General features: G+C 38.5%; 1 protein-coding gene across 13 annotated transcripts in view; it reads left to right on the forward strand.

Moving 5' to 3' along the window:
• The window catches only part of RNF38 (ring finger protein 38), a 159,705-nt gene that overhangs the window by 140,602 nt on the left and 4,284 nt on the right, over positions 1 to 14,819 (forward strand). For all 13 annotated transcript variants that reach the window (XM_066367670.1, XM_066367671.1, XM_066367672.1 and 10 more), the window contains 6 exons: positions 464 to 631; positions 2,013 to 2,183; positions 5,124 to 5,285; positions 5,589 to 5,695; positions 6,938 to 7,022; positions 10,258 to 10,379. In XM_066367670.1, the coding sequence (XP_066223767.1) occupies positions 464 to 631; positions 2,013 to 2,183; positions 5,124 to 5,285; positions 5,589 to 5,695; positions 6,938 to 7,022; positions 10,258 to 10,379 (815 nt within the window). The remainder of the gene's footprint in view (positions 1 to 463; positions 632 to 2,012; positions 2,184 to 5,123; positions 5,286 to 5,588; positions 5,696 to 6,937; positions 7,023 to 10,257; positions 10,380 to 14,819) is intronic.

Below are 14,819 nucleotides of genomic sequence, written 5' to 3' on the forward strand. Positions count from 1 at the left end.
TCTTGGGATACACATAGGATGAGAATAAGACTGACCAAAAGAGAAGGATGTTATTTAACGTTTAAAATATTATTCTTTTATTGTTTCACTAGTTATAATTAAACTTTTTTTTCCTGTTGGATGTGGCAAGGTATTAGATGATGCAAACTGTCATTTTCCCAAGCTTTTGCTTTAGAAAAGTTTTCAGCAGATGAGAAGAGTTAATATAGCAATTCATTATTTTCCTGGACTTATCTTTTAGGAGGAAGAGTTTAGTCCCAGTTCTGTGAGCGTCATACACTACTCTTTAAACAGTTTTTCTATCCAATGACAAAGAATAGTTTAGTTGAAACTGTTGGAGAAGTACATTGTGAAAATCTGTGTACCTGAGGAGAATCAATAAATGGCCATATTTTGATTTTTAATAGTTGATGTTTTATCCAAATAGCTAAAATTCTAACATTTTATTTTTCTTTCCTAATAGCTCCATCAGGGCACTGTCCCCGTTTCTTACACAGTAACAACAGTGGCACCGCATGGGATTCCACTCTGCACAGGCCAGCACATCCCTGCATGCAGTACACAGCAGGTCCCAGGATGCTCTGTGGTTTTCAGTGGACAGCACCTCCCTGTCTGTAGTGTGCCTCCTCCAGTAAGTCCGTGCATTCCCTCCTTAGAATGGCTAAGTGTGTTATGTAAGCAAACAGAATTGAAGAGACTGCCTTCTGTTGCTATTCAATTCCAACTAAAAAAGGCTGTTTTATTGCAGTGGCAATTTCAGTAGCTTCCATTTTTTGTTGTTAAATTTTTATTTCTTGATTTTAGGGAGAATAAGGAAAAGAGGGGGGAAAAAACATCAGTTTTTTGTTCCACTTATTTATGCATTCATTGGTTGATTCTTGCATGTGCCCTGACCAGGGTTTGAAGCTGCAACACTGGTGTACTAGGACTGCGCTCTAACCAAATGAGCTATCCAGCCAGGGCTCAATAGCTTCCTTATGATAGCAGTTTAATAAAATTAGCTTTAAAATTTGATATGTTTTTCATTAAACTGTACATATTTGAATATTCTGAAGGTCAAAGCATGTTCCCTCATATGTCAGTTTAGTTTATAATTAAAGTTTAATTTAGATTGGCCATGGGGTATTAACATAGGATATTGGATTAATTAATAAAAATGTCTAGTTATTGATCAGTGGTAATGGCCTCAGCACTTACTGGGTTTTAATAGGTACTATAAGTGTGTGATCTATTTATTTCTCATTATATGAATGAAGCCTTTGATGAAAATGTTATCCCCCACTTTTCTAGATGATGAAATGAAAATTACTGCAGCTCTAATGTCATAAAGATAGCATGAAAGAACAGGAATTCACAGCCACTTTCTGCCTCTTAAACTTCAGCTTTATCTTTTAATCTACCAACCTCCATCCCCAGCCTACTTATTTCACAAATGAGGTTTTTAAATCCAAGGGATTAAATGATTTGTCTAAAGTCAATAATGTTTTCAAAATAAGGCACTTTTGCTAAACCTGTTAATAAAATCCTGACATCTTTGTTTGAATGTGAGATTAAAACAAACACACACATAGAAATACCAACCCAATGTAACAGATTAATTTACCCAAGCTTGGTTTCTCAGTGTACTAGATTATGGGACCAATGTGCTAAATCAGCAGTTAATATATGGAGAGAACATAAATCACTTAGTTGTGAATTGGGCTTCTATAAATATAAAAATCCTAGAAGTAAAAAATTTCTACTTTCTTCCCATTCCATAGGTGTTAAAAAGGCTAAAGTAAAAGGTGTTTTGACTGATGTGTAAGAACTGTAGAAAATACAGAATAATTACTAGTTTTACCAGTATTTTATTAGTAGATGCCAATGTACACTAGTATTTTACTATTACTATAGGTTATTAAAATAATTTGGTTTGATTTTGGGGAGATGTGGCAATGACATTTCAGTTTCACTGTATGGTTTTTTAAGTTATATACGCTGATGCTTTTAACAAAAAATAATTTCTCTTACAGATGCTGCAAGCATGTTCAGTTCAGCACTTACCAGTACCATATGCTGCGTTCCCCCCTCTTATTTCTAGTGATCCATTTCTCTTACATCCCCCTCACCTTTCTCCCCATCATCCTCCCCATTTGCCACCACCAGGCCAGTTTGTCCCTTTCCAAACACAGCAATCACGATCGGTAGGTATTAGATATTTTTACTCTTATGTCTTTAACTTTCACAGAATGTTTAGGCGTAAAAGGCAGATTAATTTAGTAGATATAAGTGTTACCATTTAAAACTATAACTTGGGCATTCTTTTGGTTCTTCAAAAATTAAAGAATCCATAGATCTACAAATTTACCTAGAATTATCTTGGTTTCTTAAATTTTTCTTGTTATTTTATGTCTCTTGTCTGATTTGTTTGTTCTTTTATGTCTCTAGTCCTTCAGGAAGTAATGAAGTTAAATTTTCTGGTTTTTTCTTTTATGTATTTCTAAAATGGAAAACAAAAATACTATAAAATTGTTTATACTTGTTAGAATAATATTTATATTGATTTAGGCAGCTAAAATAACCCTCTGAGCCTCTTAAATAATTATGTATTTAATTTTTTTGAAGGCCTTGTTTTCTACTATGTTCTCACAAAAAAGTAGATGAGATAGTCTGTTAACCTAGTTAATTTTGTCCTGGGACTGGAATATGGCTAAAAGGCACATGATTTTAGGGGGCTGGATGGAGGTAAGGACTGTGTAAGTGGAAGGAAGGCCACAGGAAAGAGGCCCACTTTTTTGAACAGGCCATGTTGAACATCTGAACCATCAGGTATTAAAAGAGAATAGGAATGAGAACATAAGGAAATGATTGGAGTGGAAGATTTCAGCCCTGTTAAAGGAACTTGACAGTTTATTCTGGCAGAGCCTAACCATCCTTTACTAAAGGTTTATGTACCATGCTGCGTCACAGGCAGGGGTGAACGTACCTGGCTGCTCTCCTGAACTATAGAAGCCAATTAAGGCAGGAGTTTAGCTAATCCAAAAAGTTTAAAACTATGTCTATAAGAAAATCTTTTCTTAGAATTGGTACAGGATTCATGCTAGGATGTTCCTTAGCTTCCAATGCCTGGGAAATCAAAGTTAAAACAAAATTTGACCATCCACCTTATATCTGAATTCAGAATTATTTAAAAGGTCCAGTTACATAGCCAAATCAGAACTCAGGTTCACTGTGTTGTCATAGTGTCAACACTTGTGATTTCTCTCAAGCATACATAAGTTTCAAAATTAAAATGTCATTAATTACTTATATTTGAATACTGTGTTCTCTAACTGTAGGAAGAAGTCAGACTAACATTTAAGAATAAGTTTAAAAAAAAAAAAGAATAAGTTGAAAACATCAACACAAAATCTACACAAATGTTTATAGCAGCATTATTTTTAGTAGCCAAAAAATAGAAACAGTACAAGTGTCTATCAACTGATGAATGAATAAACAAAGCATGCTGTATCTATACAAGTGATTATTCAACCATAAAAAGCAGTGAAGTATTGATGTACAAACTACAAGATGGTTAACCTTGAAAACATTATGCTAGAAAAAAGAGCCACAGTATTATGTGATTCTGTATATATGGAATATCCAGAACAGGCAAATCTACATAAACAGAAGTAAGTTAGTTGTTGTTCATGGCTGGGGGAGGACTATGGGGAAATGGGTAGTGAAATGACTACTAACAGACATGGGATTTTGGGGGGAAGAGGGATGAGAAATGTTCTGGAATTAGTGATGAATATACAGAAATGAATTGTACCCCTTACTTAGGGTGAATTTTATACTATATGAAAAAATCCCACATGCTATATGCTACTTATACATTGTCTCAGTGTTTACAGCACACCTTTGAAATAGGCTATAAACATGTCAGTTCTATAGAAGACAATTTTGAGGTTTAGATTAAGTACCATATTTCCCAATGTATAAGACGATCCCATGTATAAAATACACCTGAATTTTGGGGCCCGAAATTTGGGGGGGAAAGATGTTACATAAAGTTACTGAAATCAATTTTTATTCATCATAAAATTCCTACAACTCTTCATCACTGTCAAAACTCCCATTCATTAGCTTGTCCTCATCTATGTCTGATGACAAATCACTATTCAACAATGAGCACAAAAACAAGCGCAAAAAAGGGAGAAATGCAAGTAAAAAACCCCCTAACCACTGTATAAGACGCACCTAGTTTTTACACCCCAAATTTTTTGAAAAGGGTGTGTCTTATATATAGGGAAATATGGTAATTTGTGTAAAAAGTCACATGGCTGATTAGTGACAGCACAAACAATCTGTCTAATAACACATCCCATAAGCTTTCTACTACAATGTAATGCCTACTGTATCTTATCCCATTTAACCCTGGTTCTAATTTATAAATAAATATACACCATGTTTAACTTCATGTTAAGGGTTAAGTGTCTGAAAATCCTGTCAGTAAGTCAGTGTTGGCTTACTACATGAGTTTTTGCCTTCTCATCTTCTTTCCTTCTCTCATCTTGAGAAGGTTCAAACAGTAAAAGAAATGTATCCTTTAGTGCAGGGGTCCCCAAACTACGGCCCCACGGGCCGCATGCGGCCCCCTGGGGTCATTTATCCGGCCCCCGCCACACTTCCGGAAGGGGCACCTCTTTCATTGGTGGTCAGTGAGAGGAGCATAGTTCCCATTGAAATACTGGTCAGTTTGTTGATTTAAATTTACTTGTTCTTTATTTTAAATATTGTATTTGTTCCCGTTTTGCTTTTTTACTTTAAAATAAGATATGTGAAGTGTGCATAGAGATTTGTTCATAGTTTTTTTTATAGTCCAGCCCTCCAACGGTCTGAGGGACTGTGAACTGGCCCCCTGTGTAAAAAGTTTGGGGACCCCTGCTTTAGTGGATAGTGGAAATGTTCAATAACATATTTCAGAGACTTTCTTACTGAAATTCAGTAAAGGTAGGAGGATTTTACTGTGTCTATATATGTCCACATGTATAAATTGAAGTTGATATGAATATCAAGAAATGCATGACCTTAAAAATACAGTATTTGTGCACTGGAAGTACATTAGTTTGCTTTTTTCTGCCCATCTCGACACTCCCCAGCCTCTGCAAAGGATAGAAAATGAAGTGGAACTCTTAGGAGAACATCTTCCAGTAGGAGGTTTTACTTACCCTCCGTCGGCCCATCCCCCAACGCTACCTCCATCAGCTCCTTTGCAGTTCTTAACACATGATCCATTGCATCAAGAGGTGTCCTTTGGAGTAGTAAGTTTTCATTCATTATTATTAACTTATTATTTGGTTTGATACCTTGTTTTGAGTTCTATTTCATTGTATTCCGCATGTTTAGAATTTTAAATGTACTGTTGAAATCATTGGGTTGGAAAATTGATTGTATTCAGAAATATATCTATGTTTTAAACTAGTCACATCTATGTGTGAACATTTAAGAAATATTAAATACCACTTGTACAGTAAAGAACTTCTCAGGTTTGTTTGTTTTTAAAGAGACTTTATTGGACATTAAATACGTGATCTTAAATTGTTTCAACATTTTTTTCCCTACAGCCTTATCCGCCATTTATGCCTCGGAGGCTCACAGGACGCAGTAGATACCGATCCCAGCAGCCAATACCACCTCCCCCTTATCATCCCAGCTTACTACCATATGTGTTGTAAGTTCTTTCTTATTTTAATGAGTTCTGAATTTTAACATCCTTGACATTGTTTCTTCATGAGTATCTTCTATGTGGTATGTAATTTAGAGTGTGTTAGATACTTGTTTTTATTTAATGTTAAGGTGTTGGTGGTGTGGAACCATTTAAAGGTAAAAGACGAGCCAAGGACAAGGGAGAGGTGGGGGAAGAAGAAATTTGTGAGCTAGAAAACAGATTTACCAAATCTAAAGGTAGAAAAGTTTAAAAGTTTTGCTCCTTTTACAGCTGACATCACTTGGCACCTCCTTTGATTACCCAGCCTTTGGTGCTGCTGCTTCTCTCAAAGAGAAAAAGAGAAGTTATTTCTGTACCTTAGAAATACTCTGTTAGAATTAAGTTATAACAGAAGCACTCATGGGTTAAAAATAGTAGTTCTTTATTTCTCATGTAATGAAGTCCAGAAGTAGGCAATTTAGGTATGGGTTGTTTAGCACCATAACTCTGAGGAATGGTTCTATCATCCTACGGCTTCCTCTTCATGATCCAAGGTTCTAGCCATCATGTCCGCAGTCCACTGGCAGAAATGAAAATAGGTCTGTCTGCCTACCTGCCTCCTCTCAGGGATACTTTCTAGAAATTGCATGTATTATTCCTGCCAAATACAATTGGCCAGAATTCAGTCTTGTGTCTTTAACTACCTGCTAGGAAAGCTAGGAAATGTTGTCTTTATAAGGTCATATGTCCATATTACACTATTTTGATCATTGTAGCTTTATTGTAAGTCTTAAATCAGATAGGATAAGTCTCCCAACTTAATTCTTAAAAAATAATTTTAAAGACTTTTTCATGATCCATATAAAGTTTAAAATCAAATCAGTTTCTGCTTTTAAAAAAGCTTTTTGAGGTATCAGTAGGGATTGCATGAAATCTGTACATCAGTTTGGAAGAAAATGGACTCTTCTAGTCAGCTTACAGTATATTTCTCTCTTCTTTTTAAGTTTATCATAGCAGTATTTTTACAGTTTTTCTTATGCAGGTCTTAACATCTGTTTTATTAAATTCATTCCTAATATTTAATGTGATTTTATGCTATTGTGAATGATACTTGTGTCAATTTTTTATTAGTGAAAGCAGGTTTTGAAAGGGTTGCCGCTGATTGCAACCCTGAACATCCTTTGTCCTTGTAGCACTGGCCTTGTTCTTTCTGTTCATTGAAGTAATGTAATATATCAATGCCGGTGTTGGTTATTCTCACTGCAGATCAATGCTTCCAGTGCCACCTGCAGTAGGCCCAACTTTCAGCTTTGAATTGGATGTAGAAGATGGAGAAGTAGAAAATTACGAGGTTAGTAAGTGAACTTTGAATTAATTTGGGGAGTATTATGTGCATAAAAATTTTGTTCTATTCAACTCATTCATCTAATTAAATACTATATTGTGTGAATCCTTTGTATATTTTAAGATATAAATGTATTAAAAAGAAAAAAGTATTCAGCATCCTTAAGGATATTTTGTCACATACCACACAGCTCTGATAGCAAGTCATAGACTTTTGGTGCTCTATTAGAATTACATACAGCTCCTGTGAGAGAATCTAAATAAGGAAACAGTGAATTATGAATAGATGTTCTCAAAATTTTTGTGGAAGCCAGAAGTGTTTGAGCCGGGTTTTTTGTTTGTTTGTTTTTCGACAGAGACAGAGAGGGACAGATAGGGACAGACAGACAGAAAAGGAGAGAGATGAGAAGCTTCAAGTCTTCATTGTGGCACCTTCATTGTTCATTAATTGCTTTCTCACATGTGCCTTGACCGGGGAGCTACAGCAGAGCGAGTGACCCTTTACTCAAGCCAGCCACCTTAGGCCCAACCCAGCAACCTCAGGGTTTCAAACCTGGGTCCTCTGCATCCCAGTCCGACGTTCTATCCACTGCGCCACCACCTGGTCAGGCTGTTTGGAGACAGACAGGAAGGGAGAAAGATACGAAGCATCAACTTGTAGTTGTGGCATTTTAGTTGTTCATTGATTGTGTTAATTGACCTAAGTTTTTTATAGTATATACAAGAGAAGTATAATAGATATATATCAGCTATATTATAAATTTTATCATAATTTTACATGCTAATTATAATTTGCACCAATTATATTTAACAATTTACTATCCTAGCATTTAGAAGGACTTAGGGGGCAGTGCTAGGCAGGTAGCTCAGTTGGTGAGAGCATCATCCTGATATGCCAAGGCTGTGGGTTTGAGCCCCAGTCAGGGCACATACAAGAATCAACCATAAAATGCATAGATAAGTGAAACAACAAATTGATGTCTGTCTCTCTCCCACCTTTCCTTCTCCTTCCCCCTCTCCTATCCTCTCTCTCAAATTAATAAATTTAAAAAAAGAAAAAGAAAAAAAGGACTTGGGGGGACATGCATGTTCACAAAGGGAAAGCAGTTTATTTTAGATGACCCAGTTCTCCAAGTGAAGCTGTACCCAAAACAGTGTTGTGGCATCATCATATTAAAACATTTGTCACAGCATTAGTTTATATTGAGATTATTTTGAGAAATGAATTGTTCCTCTCATTGTCTGTCATCATTTCTTTGTTATCCATTCTTTTAACCCTGTGACAGCCTGTACAGGGGGAATGCACACACAAAGGGCTGCCTGATTTTAGGATAAAGCAAATAAGTAATTAGAGTAGTTGTGAAAACTTGGAGAAAGAGGCACTTGTACAAATCAGAAACATAATAGCTGCCATATATTGAAACTTCAACTATGCTAAAACTTAGGAATTCATAGTGATACTTCAAAAAAAAAAACCTCAGTGGTCTTATTTATCCTGCATTTGTATATAAATTATACTGCTGAATACAATTTGGTACTAGGCAATTGTTCGATATAGAAGTATTTCAACTACTAAATCAAGAAAGAATGATAGAATGTTACTATTTTGCCAGCTTTAATTAATTAGTGGATCTAGGCAGTGTTCCATCAGTGGCTACTAACATAACTAGGCTTGATGAGCTATGATTGAAATAGTCAAATCCACCAATTTATAGGAAATACAGGAGACAAGGAAACTTAAGGCAAGGTGGGGATATTCAGTCAGCAAAATTCAGACTGGGAATTTCTACAAGCCATTGACCTGGGTTTTTTTAATCAGTACAAGAGTAAAAAAAGATACTTGAGACATATCAACCAGTGGTAATAGATGTATTTATTTCGATCCTGGTTTGAATAAACTATTTTTAAAAGTGTTTGAAATTAATTGAAACACCAGACATTTGACATTAAGGAAATAATAATCTTTTAGGTATGATGATGTGGTTTTATTCTTTTTTTTTTTTTTTTATAGAGACAGAGAGAGAGAGAGAGTCAGAGAGAGGGATAGACAGACAGGAATGGAGAGAGACGAGAAGCATCAATCATCAGTTTTTCATTGCGACACCTTAGTTGCACATTGATTGCTTTCTCATATGTGCCCTGACCTCGGGCCTTCAGCAGACCGAGCAACCCCTTGCTTGAGCCAGCAACCCTGGGTCCAAGCTGGTGAGCCCTTTTTGCTCAAGCCAGATGAGCCCGCGCTCAAGCTGGCGACCTCAGGGTTTTGAACCTGGGCCCTCCGCATCCCAGTCCAACACTCCATCCACTGCGCCACTGCCTGGTCAGGCGGTTTATTCTTTTAAAAAGATTTTAATATTTTAAAGTGGTGGTTCTCAACCTGGGGACAGTTTTATTTTCAAGAGGATATTTAGCAACATTTGGAGACACTTTTGGCTGTTACAGCTGGGTGGGGGTATTACTGGCATTTAGCAGAGATGCTGCTAAACAAGACACAGAATGCCCCTGCCCACAGTTAAATTTTACTCAGCCCAAAATATCAAAAATGCTTAAGTTGGCCCTGGCCGGTTGGCTCAGTGATAGAGCGTCAGCCTGGCGTGCAGAAGTCCCGGGTTCGATTCCTGGCCAGGGCACACAGGAGAAGCGCCCATCTGCTTCTCCACCCCTCCCCCTCTGCTTCCTCTCTGTCTCTCTCTTCCCCTCCCGCAGCGAGGCTCCATTGGAGCAAAGATGGCCCGGGCACTGGGGATGGCTCCTTGGCCTCTGCCCCAGGCGCTAGAGTGGCTCTGGTTGCAACAGAGCGACACCCCAGAGGGGCAGAGCATCGCCCCCTGGTGGTCAGAGCGTCGCCCCCTGGTGGGCGTGCCGGGTGGATCCCGGTCGGGTGCATGCGGGAGTCTGTCTGACTGTTTCTCCCTGTTTCCAGCTTCAGAAAAATGCCAAAAAAAAAAAAAAAAAAGCTTAAGTTGACAGACTGTTTTAAAGATACACATGAAACTATTTTGCCAATGAAATACCATATTTTAGCTTTCTTTGGAGATAATCTGGTGTTTAGAAGTAGACATTAATAGGTACGATAAAATTAGCCATGGATTGTTAAGTCTGGGTTATGGGCATATGAAAGTTCATTATACTGTATCTCTTCTTTTGTATATATTTAAAATTTTCCAAAATAAATGTAGTTTTGAAAACAGTACAATAGAAAAACTTTAAGAAAGATTAAAATATGTCTTTTCCATCAATAGGCCCTTTTAAACCTGGCAGAGCGACTAGGAGAGGCTAAGCCACGAGGACTGACTAAAGCAGATATTGAACAACTTCCTTCCTATCGGTTTAATCCTAACAACCACCAGTCAGAACAGACTTTGTAAGTACATTTTTTTGACATCACTAAGTTAAATTTCGTTTTCAACCTTTATGGAATAAAAGCTTGAAAGTCAAAGATAACTTGATAAAGATAACCTCTATTTCATACTCTAGGCCTATATTGTCTAGTTAGGTAGCAACTAGTCACATGGGGCTGTTTAAACAAAATTAAGTTAAATTTTTATGCCTGACCTGTGGTGGCGCAGTGGATAAAGCGTCGACCTGGAAATGCTGAGGTCGCCGGTTCGAAACCCTGGGCTTGCCTGGTCAAGGCACATATGGGAGTTGATGCTTCCAGCTCCTACCCCCCTTCTCTCTCTCTCTGTCTCTCCTCTCTCTCTCTCCCTTTCCTCTCTAAAAAATGAATAAATAAATTTAAAAAAAAAATTAAGTTAAATTTTTTAGCAGAGCTAGCTAATGACGCTGTATTGGAAGACAAGGAACATTTCTATCACTTCAGAAAGTTATGTTGGACAGTGCTGTTGGATTTTTTAGGTTGCCTAGAAATTGTATGGTTTCTAATTCAAACTACAGTATTTTATATATGATTAAAAACTCTCATTAGGACCTGGCCGGTTGGCTCAGGCAGTAGATTGTCAGCCCGGGGTGTGGAAGTCCTAGGTTTGATTCCCAGCCAGGGCACACAGGAGAAGCACCCATCTGCTTCTCCACCCTTCCCCCTCTTCTTTCTCTCTCTCTCTCTCTTCCCCTCCTGCAGCCAAGGCTCCATGGGAGCAAAGTTGGCCTGGGCACTGAGGATGGCTCCATGGCCTCTGCCTCAGGCACTAGAATGGCTCCGGTTGCAGCAGAGCAATGCCCCAGATGTGCCGAGCATCGCCCCCTGGTGGGCATGACCGGTGAATCCTGGTCGAGCACATTCAGGAGTCTGTCTCTCTGCCTCCCCGTTTCTCACTTCGGAAAAGTACAAAAAAAACCCCAACTCTCGTTAAACTTATGGTTTTTACCTAAAGATTCTGCTTATTATATATTATCTTCTTGATAGCAACTCTCCTGAGATAGAATTTGCATTTATAGTGGTTCTTGATATATTCAGAGTTTTGCAGCTATTTTCACAAGGAAATTTATACCACTTTTATCACCCCAAAAAGAAACTCCTTACCTATTAGCAGCCACTCCCCATTTTTCTTCAACCCTCTTTGCCCTGGTGCAAACCCCCACTAACTTTATTTTCATATATTTGCCTGTTCTGGGCATTTTATGTAAATCAGACCATAATATATATGGTCTTGAGTCTGGTATCTTTCACTTAGCTTATGTTCAAGTGTTCAAGGTACATCATGTCCTAACTTGTATCAGTATTTCACTCTTTTTTTTTTTAATTCTTAAGTGAGAAATGGGGAGGCAAAGAGACAGACTGTCACATGTGCCCAACAGGGATCCACCTGGCAAGCCCAATAGGGGATGATGCTTTGCCCATCTGGGGCCGTTGCAACCGGAGCCATTCTAGTGCCTGAGGCGAGGCCATGGAGCTGTCCTCAGCGCCCAGGCCAGCTTGTTCCAATGGAGCCTTGGCTGCAGGAGGGGAAGAGAGAGAGAGGAAGGAGAGGGGGAAGGGTGGAAAAGTTGATGGGTGCTTCTCCTGTGTGCCCTGACTGGGAATCGAACCCAGGACTTCCACATAATGGGCCAACGCTCTACCACTGAGCCTACCGGCCAGAGCCTCACTCTTTTTTATGATGGAATAATTTTCTGTTGTATGGATACACCAGATATTGTTATTCTTTTCCTCAGTTGGTGGACATTTGGGTTGTTTCCGCATTTTGGCTGGTATTAATAATACGGCCATGAACATTCAAGTACAGATTTCCCTTGCTCCAAAATAAGAGTGTTCCTATGAAACCTTTCATAAGCCAAAATGGTATAAAGTGAAGAAACAATTGTTACTAATTTATATGGATTTTTTTTTTTTTTTGTATTTTCTGAATCTGGAAACGGGGAGGCAGTTAGACAGACTCCCGCATGCGCCCGACCGGGATCCACCCGGCACGCCCACCAGGGGGCGATGCTCTGCCCATCTGGGGCGTTGCTCTGTCGCGACCAGAGCCACTCTCGCGCCTGGGGCAGAGGCCAAGGAGCCATCCCCAGCACCCGGGCCATCTTTTGCTCCAATGGAGCTTCGGCTGCGGGAGGGGAAGAGAGAGACAGAGAGGAAGGAGAGGGGGAGGGGTGGAGAAGCAGATGGGCACCTCTCCTGTGTGCCCTGGCCAGGAATCGAACCCGGGACTTCTGCACGCCAAGCCGACGCTCTACCACTGAGCCAACCAGCCAGGGCCTATGGAAATTTTTTTGAGCATTATATTTAAAAAAATGTAAAACCTAAAATAACACTAACATACAGTGTAAGCAAGAATGATATGATAAATATATAACCTGTATAAAGTTAAACTAATGTATGTACAGTGTAGTTTAACTTACCAGAATGGGAAGGCTGAGAGTACTCTGCACTGGCTAAGAGGTGGTGCTGATGGAGTGTTGGGCTGAGTTTTTGGGGAAGAGAGGTGGGAGGTACAGGAGACTGGGGTGTAAGATAGAGGAAGAAGGTCATCTGTGAACATGGCATTATTTATTGTCTGACTTCATCATGGGGGCAGGTCACTCACATCTACACCTTTGGTCATCAGGGTTTGTTATTTGCCTTGGCTGATGCCTGGAAGGCTTGAAAAACAAGCTTAGCCTCGTGGATTTTTCTATCATACAATTCTTTGTAGGCATTCAAAACATCCTACAAACCTGCCTTAAACCTGGTGTTCTTTCAAAGTTAAAGTCACACTTTTCTGCAATCATTGCGGCACTGTCAGTCATATTGAAAATCTCATACAAGGCCTTCATGTTCAGTTCCTGGATGACTTGGCTTTCGGCCTTTCACTGTGGTTTGGTTTCATTACGTAACCTTTCTTCATGGAATTACATCAGCTTTTCAGAACCAATAATAATATTGGCACCTTTCAGAATTCTTTCTCTCTGCATGTAAATAGTGTGAATGGTGAATAAAGGCAAGCTCAGCACATGCACAGAGTCTTTTTTTGTTCACCCCGATCTGAACACTTAATTATGTCTAGTTTTACACCAAACATCCTTATAAGCTCTCTTATATACCTTAGGGCAGTGGTCCCCAACCCCCGGGCCGCGGACTGATACTGGTCCGTGGGCCATTTGGTACCGGTCCGCAGAGAAAGAATAAATAACTTACATTATTTCCATTTTATTTATATTTAAATCTGAACGATGTTTTATTTATTTTTTGATGTTTTATTTTTTTTTAAATGACCAGATTCCCTCTGTTACATCTTACATTCCCTAAGACTCACTTTTGACGCTTGTTTAGGTCACGTGATACATTTATTCGTCTCACCATAAAGGCAGGTCCATGAAAATATTTTCTGACATTAAACCGGTCCGTGGCCCAAAAAAGGTTGGGGACCACTACCTTAGGGCACATCTTGCTAACATGTACAAAGTAAATCAAGGTAAAGCACAGATGCTCACAGACACATTTCAAAGCTATGGCCTGATTGTGAGATGCTAAGTGTAGTTTTTGGGAAAGGAACTTGGCAGTGCCCCTCTTGATGCCTGGGGTGCTTGCTGTAAAACAAGTGCGTAACGCTTATTTTGCTTTTCACTTTTTTCCCCATTTTTTTTCATAAAAGCAGAATTTCCCCTCTGATTTATCTCAGTTAGCAAAAACAGGTAATGTAGGTCTTTAATAAAAGCAGGATGGTATAATGCTAACTTTTTAAAAAGTGGGCCATACCTGTGTAGTTTTTCTGTGGATATGCTCTGATTTCTCTTGGGTACCTAGATGTATTGGATCCTGTGGTAACTCGAACTTATGATTTTGAGAACTTTCAGTTTTTCTAATGTGGCTACACTGTTTCATTTTCACCAGCAGGTTCAAGGTTTTAATTTCCACATCCTCATCAATGCCTATTATTGTCTGTCTTTTGATTCTAGCCAACCTAGTGGGGGTGAGGTGGTATCTCATTGATGTTTTGATTTCCATTTCCCAGATGGTTAATGATTTTGAGCTCTTTTACTCTCCTTTATTGACTGCTTATATCTTTGAAAATGTCTGTTGATATTCTTTGTCCATTTTTTTTTATTGTTGAGTTGTAGAAGTTATTTCTATATTATACATGCAAGTCCCTCATTCATTTTCAAAAATAGTTCCCATTTTATTAGTTGTCTGAGCTTTCTTGATGGGTATCTTTCGAAGCACAGTTTTTTGGGGGGGGTTTTGAAGAAGTGCCATTTATCTACCTGTTTTTGTTGTTTCTTATGCTTTTAGTATAAACTCAGAAACCTATTTTAAGATCACAAAGATTTACTTTTCTGTTTTCTTCTAAGAGTTTAATAGTTTTTAGCTTTTACATGTAGGTCTTTGCTCCTTTTTTTAGGTAATCTTATATATTTTGTGGGTAAG

This window comes from Saccopteryx leptura, chromosome 2 (assembly GCF_036850995.1).
Source record: "Saccopteryx leptura isolate mSacLep1 chromosome 2, mSacLep1_pri_phased_curated, whole genome shotgun sequence".
Lineage (NCBI taxonomy): Eukaryota > Metazoa > Chordata > Mammalia > Chiroptera > Emballonuridae > Saccopteryx > Saccopteryx leptura.